A 12,236-nucleotide genomic window follows, 5' to 3' on the forward strand; every position below is an offset into this window, starting at 1 on the left:
CAGTATTTCAGGCATATAATTATTAATGGAATAAAATTAAAAAGTGATCACTTTAAACACATATGCTAAGTGTTTATCTTTTATTTACCTTCCTATGTCTGTCTGTATCCCGAGATTTCTCCCTTAACCAATCAATGGTATGAAAATCTTCATAAGTGCCAACATCAGGAAAAGGTTCGTCTAAAAAATCCATCAGATTTCCAGAACCATTCATGCTTCCTGCATTAACCATATTAGAACCTGTATAATGAAAGACAAAGGAGCAGGTTATGTATTCAGTATTCAGACATTAGCATTTCTTTTACATCATGCTTACACCCTCATACTCATCAAGCCCTTTCCTGCAAAGAAGAAATTACTTGCAATACTATAAAGTAGGGGTCCCCACCCCCCAATCCGTGGACCAGCACCAGGCTGTGGCACTCCAGCAACTGAGCTGCACAAACAAGTAAAGCCCCATCTGCAGGACACAAGCAGCACGCAAAACCACGTCCCCTCTGGTCAGCGGAAAAAGCTTTCTGAAGGTTTTTCTCAATCTTCTGGTGCCCAAAAGATTGGGGGAAGGGAGCACTGCTATAAAACATGCCTCACATACAGCTTTAGTGACTCAATAAGAACTTGAAAGATGAGGCCAAGAATTTTCCAATAGCCAATTATCTTAAAAAACAATGTCCAGACTAATCCTTGGTAAACTACTAAGAATTTTTGACATATTTAATAAGAGATTGAAGAGATAATCACGTGCCCTGACCAATGGCATTAAAAAGATGTCTATGGAGATTCTCAGTCTCAGTCACAATTGTTCCAAAGGTACTTTTCCTAAAAGGCAACTAGCATGCTATTTACCTAGCTAATTGCTGAACCTTTCTTACAATTATGGAAATTTTCCATTCTTCTTCAATTTTGTTTAAATTACAATAGATAAATTAAAATCAAATAGAAAACCTACGGGAAAATTCAGAAAACTCACTAAATGGTATGAGGTACAACAAATCAGAGTGCAGGGTTTTTTTCAGTATAAAGATAATGCTACTTTTATTATTCCTGCTGTTTTAATGTTCATTTAATGCCTCTGTAAACTTAGTAAAGCATAGTTACTCCTGAGGGGTTACATCAGATTAATGATTGTGTACTAATTGTGTAATTTTACAGACTGAGTTATTGTGGAATTCCTTAATTTTTTTCTTAAGCAATATATTAAATATGTTTTGGGTGCAAGCTTAAAAATAAACAAAACTTTTGTTAAATAACCCAAATTATCTTCTTTGCCATGTAGTCTACAGCATATGCAAAACAACAATCTTCCCTATCTGGAGAGGTGAATGAAAATTGTAACTACATAAGGTAATATTGTGATTGAGAGCAATCCTAGGCTTACATAGGACAATGCAATCTTTGTTATAAAAAGGAATTTGGTGGAGGGGAGGGACAGGTGGTCTGCTTCAGCTATTAGACAATGCAACATTTTGGTAATAAAAATGAAAATTATTTTTTAAATCTGTGGTTTAAGATTTTTAAATAATTTGTTTGAATTTTATGCTGCTTGACATAAACCATAGAGGTTTTTGGAAGAGGAAATAAAGCATAGTCATTTTTTGCCCTGTAGTAGAAAAATTCAGTGCTGAACATTCTGTTTCAACAAAATTATTACAGAACTGCCTTCCTGAACCACAACGTAATATTTTCTCTTTATGCAGACAAATTTCATCATTGCCTTTTGAATGGTACAAAAATTGAGAACTCTTACTATTTTCTTGCAGTTATTCTTTATTCGATCCATTCTACCAAATACTAGGTTACGTATTATCCCATTCTTCAACACATTGTAAAAATATTCCTAAATATCTTAATAAGTATCTCCTTTCATATAAACTGGTCGTAGAACGCACTTGTTCCCTACTACAAGGAAAAAAATAACAAAATGGGCAATTTAACACTCCCTTCGGTAAGCCATTTAACTGAAGATTCCCCCCAGTAAGCTCCCCAAGCACAAATGAAACAGAATTTCCACATGAATTATGTCAGAAATTTAGAGTACTATTCCCTTTAAAACAAATATTCTCCGATAGCCTGGTATATTGCAAAGAATCAGTTCACATATCTGAACACAATTGTTTCATTCCAGCCGTTTGGACAGAATAAAAATACAGCTTCCTGCATATTAAAAAGGTCACATAATAGGCACAGATAATTGTTTGTCTTTGTCAGCTTTAAGACCCCATTTGACAGTATCATTTGTAAACTTCTCATCTGAATGTCTGGAGACCCATCAAACAGCCTTTGCGCCTGCTGGCTTCAGATTCATAGAGGCCTATTATAATCAGGATTTATTTTTAAAGCCCTCCTTTGACAATGGCTGATTTCAGAACAATGCCCATGAAAAGCTTAAAAAATAATGGAACAGAGCATAGTCTTTTTCTCTTACCCGCAATGCAACATAATTTAATTCTGCTCTAAGGATCCTGACAGCATCCTTTCTTCGCTGGTATGTCTGCAAAGGCAATGATGTCATGTAGAGGAAGCAGCTAGTCACATGACCACATGCCACATTAGAGAACTGCTAGAGAGGCAGGCAGACAGGCAAGAACTGAGCTCCTTCAGGACTAAGCAAATGCTCTTACATCTTCAGAGCTGGCTGCAAAGAATGGGGAAGGAAGTAAGGAAGGGAGGGAGGGAAGGAAGGAAGGAAGGAAGGAAGGAAGGAAGGAAGGAAGGAAGGGCTTTCAATTAAAAAACATTCCTAACCAGAACAATTAAATTTTTATTGCTTAAAATAATAGAACAGTGGCTATGAAACTAAGAGATACTGTGAGAGGATTGATTCATGACCCTCCAGGAACAAATGCAAAAAAGAGAAACAAAGGCTATTTGTATTTTCCTGAGATTTTATAGAACCACAAAATCATAGGGCTTGAAGGAACCCTGGCGGTTTTCTGGTCTAACCTCCTGCCCAAGGCAAGAGTCCTTACACCAAATGGTTGTCCAATCTTTTCTTGAAAATCTCCATCAATGGAGAACCCATAACTCTGAAAGACAAACTGTTCCATTGATTAACTGTTCTCACTGTCAGGAAATTTGTCCTTATTTCCATGTTGGATCTCCCTCTTGTGAGCTTCCACCCATTGCTTCTTGTCATGCCCTCAGATATTATGGAGAATAAATTGACCCATCCTTCCCTGTGACAGCCTTCAAGTACTAGACAACTGCTATTACTTCTCCCCTAAGACATTTTTTCATTAGGCTAAATGTACCAGTTATTGTAGCCATTCAGCTCACAATTTGGCCTCCAGAGCCCTTTTCATCTTGGTTGCTCTTCTCTGTACTCTTTCTAGGGCCTCAGCATCTTTTTGGTGTCATGGTGACCAGAACTAGACACAGTATTTCAAGGTGGCCTCACTAATTCAGTATGGAGTAGTGCTATCGCTTCCTGTGACTTAGATGCTATCCCTCTGTTGATGCAGCTTAGGGCTGTGTTGGCTTTTTTGGTGACTGCAGCATATTGCTCATGTTTAAGTGACAGTTCACCAGGACATCTAGACCCCTCACAGACATTACATTGAGCCAGGTACTACCTATCCTGTATTTGTTCATTTGGTTTTTCCTGTCTAATTACAGGATCTTATTTTTTTTCACCACTGAACAGCCTTTAACTGTTGGATAGAGCCCAGTGCTCTTCTGTCGACTCAAAATCCTTTTGAATCTTGAGTTTATCTTTCAAAATGTTGGCAATTCCCTCCAGCTTGGTGCCATCCACAAATTTGAGGAGCATCCGTTCAATCCCCTCATAGGACATCTATGAAGACTTTGAAGAGCACTGGGCCAAGACAGAACTTTGAGGTACTCCATTGCATACTTCCTCCCTACAGGTAGATGTAGTTGAGGTCCATTGAGGACTACACACTCAATGTGTAGTGTAGTTGGTCAGGTAAATCCATTTGGTGCCGATACTGTCTATCCCACAATGTTCTATCTTCCCAAGAAGTAGGCTGTGGTCTTCTTTATCTTACTGAAGTGTAAGTATACTATTTCCTCAGTATTTCCTTGGTCCATTAACAAACTTAAGCTGGCTTCTAGAGATCACCTTGTTCATATCTAAGTGCTGACAAATCTGCTGCTTGATTAGCTTTTGCAGGATTTTTCTAGTTATTGATGTTTTATATTTAAGAAGATGGTTGTAATACCTTAACAACTGGCTTACATAATTTTTTTCCTGGACTACTAAAACAACAACCACATGGGCTATTATGTATTTGGAAATGGCAAAATTTTCACCACTGGGACTGCACATACACGTGCAAAATGTGCAGAACATTTGCAACAGCAGCCTTAGGAATGAAGGCAAATGTTGCAGGATCCAATCTGAGTCACTCATCGGGACCAAAAATTTATTCTTCCCAAGTTTTCAGGCTCGTGCTGGATCCCATCCATGGAGAAAGAAAAATTCTCTGAGAATGAGCTCTAGCACGAGTCTGAAAGCTTGGAAGAATAAATCTTCCATTCTTTGTGACCAACTGAGATTGGATCCTGCAATAGCAGCTTTAGTTTATGAGGTCCATGGAAAACTGATGTGGTATTTGATATTTTCCCCCCTAGGATATTGTAACCAGTGAAATAACCATAAAAGTACTTACCATAATTTATAAATGAAAGCAAACAGCAAAAGTTAAATTATGTTCTTCATCAAATAACTTTATGATAAATACTTCATATTTGTGTAAGTTTGGAAGGATTCTCAAGTGGACAACCTATTCCTACAGCCACCATCAGATGTTTAGCCTAGACATCTGCAGATATTTTGAGCAATTATTTTTACCACAACCAAGCTGAAATATGTAAATGTAGGTAAGCAAAAGCATGACTCAGGGTATAAAAGGAGAACATTGGATGCACCTCTCAAGTGCCAAATTAGTCAAAGTGTAGCTCAGCATTGCTCAGGACCAAGTTTCATGTATTAGTGAGAATTGTCCCTTTGTTTTCTTTATATTTTTATCTTGTATTTCAGGAACTGGCAACCTAATATCCTAAGCATAAGATTAGGCTCACAGTCATTGTACTACAAACTTCTGGAGAGCACGATTTGATTATCTCTGCATAGAAAGCAAATATAGATGTCCAAAAGTTGTTAACCAAGTTATTTTTTCTACATGGAGTGCCAAGAGGCTTTTTCAACACCTAGGGGTGAGGAGCACCACTACCTGCATTCCTGAAGCACCAGCAATCATATCCAACCACACATTTGCAGATCTATTCCATAATTCTATCATTCTGGGAGATTTGGAGAATATTTTCAAATGGATTCAACTTAAAATGCAAAAGCAAGAGCTGAAAAAGCTTCTTGGATGAGAAGTTAAACATCTTCAAAGAAAAAACAGGAAGTCCAATTGCCTCTTGAAAAAGCACCTTTGGGACAATGATGATCTGGATGACTAAGAATCTCCAGACCTTTAAAATGCAAATAACCCCTTCCCCCCCAAACCCTTGATGCATAAATGAAAATTGGTAATTTTCATTTTAAAAAATGGTAATTTTTTTATTACCATTGACCTTCACATGTTGAATCTTCTGATAGTTTTAAAGGTTATATGTGTTTTTGTGGATTGCCAGCCCTTTTGAAAAATTAAATAATTTGCATACATTTTAAAATAATTTCTAGATGGTTGTCTGTCTACTTACAAAGGATTCATGCCTGAACTCTGATGTTATTCCAGATAATCTGGTTCATCTATGGCACTGTGTAATTGATCCCTCACTCTCAAGTTTTTGTTACCGAAGAACAGTTGGATAATTCTTTGGATCCAGAGGGCTATTGAAGGAATCCAACAGCTTTCTTCAAGGCTTCCAGCCATAACCTGTTTTACAAGGAACTGTTATCAATCTTCCAGATCCACAGAGTAACTCCCCTTCATTATACCAAAAAGCCATGAAGGACAAAGGTCTAGACTACAGATTGCAGAGGTCATCCTGTAAGTACTGTATCCACTTTCTCAGAAGTTACAGGGAGAAAAAAAGACCACATAACTTGGAAGCGATTGTCCCAATTACTACTATAGATCCTGCCCAAGTGGAGTCAAGACTCAAGTGAAACAGGACTTTATTAGTGATAACCAGCAGTAACTGTTCTTAGCAGCCGGGGGAAGCTCTTGGAGCTGCTCCCTTCCAGAAAAAAAGTTGTGATTCTAAAAAGTGCTCCAAGATGACAGACCAACATTGCCACCTTCCTCAGTCAGGTTTTGGTAATGCACTCCTGGTAGCCTGTTCATCACCAGATCATGAATGGGCATAGCTTCGTTACAGATACTGTATTTACTAGCAACCCTTTGAGGCCAATCAAATTACACGTCCCAGGACAGGGCTACTAACTTGTGAGAAACAAACACTAAATTCATCCCAATCACAATTCATCCCAAACACCCAATACATTCTAATCCTACATTAAAGATAGTCCTTGATTTATAACCATAATTCAGACCAGTATTTCCATTGCTAAACAAGACTGATCTTAAGTGGGTCTTGCCCAATTTTACAACTTTTTTTTGCCATAGTGGTTAAGCAAATCACTGCAGTTGTTAAGTGAATTATGCGGTTGTTAATCAACTCTGACTTTTTCCATTGATTTTGCTTGTTGGAAACCAGTTGGGAAAGTCACAAATAGCAATCATATGATTTCAGGTTGCTGCAACCATCATAACCATCATTGCCAGTTGACAAATACCTGGATTTTAATCATGTGACCATGAGGATGCTATAATAACCACAAATTCCTTCATCCCTACCTATACTTACCAATCAATTAAGAAATCCATAAATGGCTTTCATAAAGCAGAATGGCTTTCATAAAAATGGACATGAAAGCATTATGCAGAAAGTATTTTATAAGTAATGTAACAACCATATATATGTATGTATGTATTGTATACATTAGTCATTGTCACAAAATGTAATGTACACTTTGGAATAAAAACTATAAAATTCTAATGTAGCTAATCCAAAACAAATAAAAGCCGTTATAAGATCACTTGTTTTGCAATTTGCAAACTCATAATAGCTGTATAAACATAAGCTAACATTATGCTAGTTAACTGTAAAATAAATGCACAACCTGAAGACTTTATAGCAAGTATATTTTTTATTAATTTCATAGAATACTTTTCAAATACAAATGACAATCATTCAGAAACAATGACAACATTAAGGAATGAATACTGTGGAGGATAACATACTGTAATAATATTAATGTGGGCAGTCATGTTCTTATTCCCTCCTAAACAAATACTGAATGTATACTACATAGTCACTACAACTATTATCCACTAATATCTTTCTATTTGGGACCCCAAACACATTTTTTGTCCAAGTACATAACAGCTGAAGCTGATCATATTTGGACCTAACAGATGACAAAATATTTATACTAACTGCTTTTTATCATAAACAATTTGTACGACACAGGTGACAAGGCAGTGCTTCATATCAGAAGTAATTTTTTTTTTCTTTCAGATTGGGCAAAAAAAACAAAAAAACCCACACCCTTTCTCAGCTATGTTTCCCAAATGGATTAGAGCAGGGGTCCCCAACCCTTAGTCCACAGCCCAGAGTCAGGCCGCGGAACTGGTGGGCGAGCACGTGCGCACATGCATACAAAGCTGTACTTGTGAAAGTGGCACGTGTGTGTGTGCAAAACCATCCCATCCCCCCACCCCTCCATCGCTGCTTCCACCAGTCCATCGAGCTGGAAAGGTTGTGGACTGCTGCATTAGAGACCAAATATATTGAATTATGCAGCAATCCATGATAGTGGCTAATATATAAAACAATGTTTAATTTTTTTAACATTTTAAGCATTTGATCACCTTTTTTTTCATTATCCATCTAACCCAGTTCCACCCATTTATTCCTGTATCTTTCTGAGATAAAAATTTAAAAACACTTTTGTAATCTACTATCACACCCATAAGAATTTATTAGAAGACAATGGCAAATTTTATCATTTAATCATGCCAACCAATGGGAAAATATATAGCATCCATCATGAATTATTTGATTTCATGTAAGTTCTTGTTAATTTAATGGGTTTATGTTGTCATAATATGCTTACAGACATCATATGAAGCAGTGAATTTTCAGCAGTGCTGAACTCTCTTTAATCTGGATTTTAAAAATTGCCCAATGTAGGATTTATAACACTGCTACCATCTCAAAGCCCAGCTCTAGAGAATACAATTTAATGGTTACCGTTTAATTATTTTAACATGAAACACAATTTCAGATTTGACAGAAACTGTTGGTTTATTGAGGTTAAAGTTTCTTTGTTATCTGGCTTCTTATAGATGATGAGATCAAGGGAGGGGTCAAATGTGTCATCAATCTGTGTCCCTCATGCCCACAAGATATCTAAGTCCACTCCACCTTGAATTCCTCTGACTCTTATCTACCACCATTTACTTTGACCATTAGTAGTTCAGATTCTTGTAGAGAAACACAAATAAACTAAGCATACAATAAATCTATATTCATTTGAACTGCCTGGACTCCTGATTTCCTGTGCTTAACGTTTCTTTACATCGTTGTTAGATTTTTAACCAAAACCAATTTTTATTTTATTTTATAATATCCTATGTTAAAATTGCATTTCTTATTAACACCCCCAAGTATATTTTATATTATATAAGAGCATAATTATTTGGATAACTGAAGCTGAATATAACAACATAATAAACAACATTGCATACATTGCAAGACATAAAAGTGGCTTTCTCAGGAATTTAAGGTGACAGACCCTTAACTGTAAAAATTTATGAGCAAAAACCCTAAAAGGATTTGTTATCTCCAAAGCAATGACATTTAACTGAATAATATATTGTTTTCAAACATAATATTGAACTATTTTAGCTCATATTTTAAAATCTTTAACGTTGAGCCAAAATCTTACCACTGAATAGCTAAACTCATTATTAGCACCGGGAAGGAAAAGTATTTGAGATGTCCCAAGAAACATAAGGGCAGAGGAAGTTGCCACTTTATAAAATTGGCATAATTTTCATAAAGAAAAATAAACTATAATAATGAATATGTAAAGCAATGAATCAAGAAAAAAGGCCATTTGAGAATTTGACACTAAAACAAGTAACAAATATACTATCAAATATAGTATTATCATGACATGAGCATTTTAGTGGAATATTTTGTGGCATATTAATTCTAGGAATAAGCCCATGTAGTACTTAAATTTTGCACAGATATGGAATTTTGATGCAACTTTAATTAAGATAAACAAGTCTTTTCACTAAAAAGATGGGGAAATCTGAATGTATAAAAGTGACATCTGGTTTAGAACTAAAAAAAATATTTTGGATTTGGATTTTTTATTGTATATAATAATGTTAGGATAAATCACTCTCAAAATTCATTAACACTTTTCCTGAGATGCATTAATTCAATAATCTATATGTGACAACCTCCTCAGACATGTTATATCTAGACAGAACATGGCTTTTGGCTGTATTGGTTAAATATTATAGGATCTAATCTAATAAAATCTAGAGTTCGAAAGACAGATGCCTTCCTTTTGTGCATACTTGGATTCAGCATAAATTTGAGCTTTTTTTGTGAAATAATGAAATTTGCAATGCAAGTCTTAAAAGGAAATGTATGGAAATCACAGTCCTATGATATTTGAAGTTTTTCCTAAATGAGTTCCAGACTAATTTCCATGACAGTGAAACTGTCCACATTTTACATTATTCGCATAGTTCACAGAGAAATATTTTCCTAAAACAACAACTAAAGATCTGTCACCTTCTTCCTTCCCTCGTTAAACTAAAAAACTAGTTAAAATAACAAGATACACCTGACAAATAAAATAAGAACAATCTACTAGTGCACAATAAGAACATGCAGTCACACTCTGCAATGTTTCAGTAACATTTTCAATTTTTGGAAAAAAAAAAACATAGCAAATGACATATAGCTAGAGACAGTGCCCAAAATACATTACATTGTATTATGCAATATAAATCAGTAAAGCTGATTTAAAAAGTAACAAATTTAGAGTTTTCAGTTCAGCTATCAGAAACAAAACCAGCTCAATGTTTCCATTCTACTGTATGACAAACACCAAGTAACAAAATTTATGTCATTTAAAATACATCTTAAAGTAAATATTTTCCTTCAAGGAAAACACATTACTATAAATAAATTACAATACAGTGAATTTTCCTGAACTCACTTTGTTTCTGCTTTCCAGCCCTTAAAATAAAATAAAACAGCAAAAAAAGAAGAAAACCACCCCTTACAATTTCTGACATGATAGTCTTTTTTAATATAAAATAAGTTGTTTTCAGAGAAATCAGTTTCACAACAAGGAAAACCCAAGCCTTGCTGCAGTCACTATTAAAAAATATATGTGTATAAGTGTATCTACTTGTGTGTGAGGTGTGTGTGTGTCTGTGTGTGTACATACATATATATATATATATATATATATGGATCTTTGGTTATTTGGGTTTTCTCCCGTGTAAGATTGGAAGTATCTAGGCAACGTTTCGATGAAGTCTCATTCATCATCTTTAGGCTTGTGTCTTCGGCTTTGTGCTTCTCAGAGTAATGTGAGCTTGCAGCTGCTTCTTTCTTTTAACTGCTAGTGGGGGTGGGACTTGATTGGGTGGGGGCTTGGCTGTGTTCTGATTGGTTGGGGGTTTGGCCGTGTTCTGATTGGCTGGAGGTGTATTCTATTCAGGTGGGGGCTTGGTTGTGCTCAGGTTAGTCTTAGTTGCTGGGGGATTTGAGCTGGTGAGCTGTGATCCTGCTGTTTGGCTTCTTGTTAGTGCCGCATCTTCATGGTGGGTGTCAGTTCGCTTCATGTATGGCTCAGAGGGGTTTGAAGCAGGTAGTGATGCAGCTGCAGTGCGGCTTCTGGTCCGTGGTCGTGTCTCATCTTCTGTGTGGGTGTGAGTCTGCTTTCTACATGGAAGTGTGGTGGTAGCATCTTGTGTGGCCCTCGTGGGTGTGGGTCTGGTGTCATTCTTCATGTTAGGTACTCGTCTGTTCATGAGGGTGGGTTTCCAAATGGCTGGTAGGCGGGAGGTGTCATCTCGTTTATTCATGCTGTGTGGCCGTTTTTCTATCTCTATGGCTTCTCTGATTATTCTGTTGTTGGAAGTGTTCGGTTTTGGCAATAGTTCTGGTGTTTTTAAAATCAATCTCATGTCCTGTGGCTTTGAGGTGTTGGACCAGGGAAGAGGTCGGTTCTTCTTTTTTGATTGAGTTCTTATGTTCTTCAATGCGTGCACTTATTCTTCTGTTAGTTTGTCCGATGTATGTGGTGGGGCAGGCGGTGCAAGGGATTTCGTATACTCCTTGGTTTTCTAACTCGATTTTGTCTTTAGGGTTTCTTAGGATGGTGGATATTTTTCTGTTTGTGCAGAATGCTGTTTTAATGTTGTGTTTTTGGAGGATCTTGCTGATTTTGTCTGTAGTGCCTTTTATATATGGGAGGAGGGCTTTGCCGTTCTCTTGTTCTCTGTCTTCTCTGTCAAACCCCCAACCAATGAGAACACAACCCCCCCCAAATCAGAACACAGCCAAGCCCCCACCCAATCAAGTCACACCCCCACTAGCAGTTAAAAGGAAGAAGCAGCTGCAAGCTCACATTACTCTGAGAAGCACAGAGCCGAAGACACAAGCCTGAAGATGATGAATGAGACTTCATCGAAATGTTGCCTAGATACTTCCAATCTTACACGGGAGAAAACCCGAATAACCAAAGAACCACATACAAGTACCCGCGAGAACCTCAAAAAAACAAATATATATATATGTTTTTTAAAGTTTTCGCATATATATATATATGGTTTTTTTAAAGTTTTTGTTTTTAAGCTTTACATGTATGGTATTCAGCTTTGTTCGGGTATTTTCCCATGTCATTATAGTTGTGCTTTTAAAGTTGTAGCAACGTTTCGGCAGAATCTCATCTGCCATCATCAGGCTTCTGTATTGTGTTCATCATTTAGTTTAAACACAAACGGCTATGAAAGTCTGACTCACAGACAAACACAATACAAAAGCCTGATGATGGCAGATGAGATTCTGCCGAAATGTTGCTACAACTTTAAAAGCACAACTATAATGACGTGGGAAAATACCTGAACAAAGCTGAATACTATATATATATATATATATATATATATATATATATATATATATATATATATATATATATATATATATATATATATATC

At 36.4% G+C, this 12,236-nt stretch overlaps 1 protein-coding gene across 1 annotated transcript in view; it reads right to left on the reverse strand.

Annotated features, from left to right (window-relative positions):
- Positions 1-2,583, reverse strand: part of CLCN4 (Cl-/H+ antiporter 4) — a 35,043-nt gene extending 32,460 nt beyond the window's left edge. Inside the window, exons 1-2 of the mRNA XM_026714273.2 lie at positions 2,426-2,583; positions 89-240 (exon numbers count right to left, since the gene is read on the reverse strand). Coding sequence (XP_026570058.1) covers positions 89-232 — 144 coding nt within the window. The 5' untranslated portion in view covers positions 233-240; positions 2,426-2,583. The remainder of the gene's footprint in view (positions 1-88; positions 241-2,425) is intronic.
- Between the last annotated feature and the right edge of the window lie 9,653 nt (positions 2,584-12,236).

The sequence above is a fragment of the Pseudonaja textilis genome, chromosome 8 (assembly GCF_049901715.1).
Source record: "Pseudonaja textilis isolate UNSWEBS1 chromosome 8, rPseTex1.2, whole genome shotgun sequence".
Taxonomy (NCBI): Eukaryota; Metazoa; Chordata; class Lepidosauria; order Squamata; family Elapidae; genus Pseudonaja; species Pseudonaja textilis.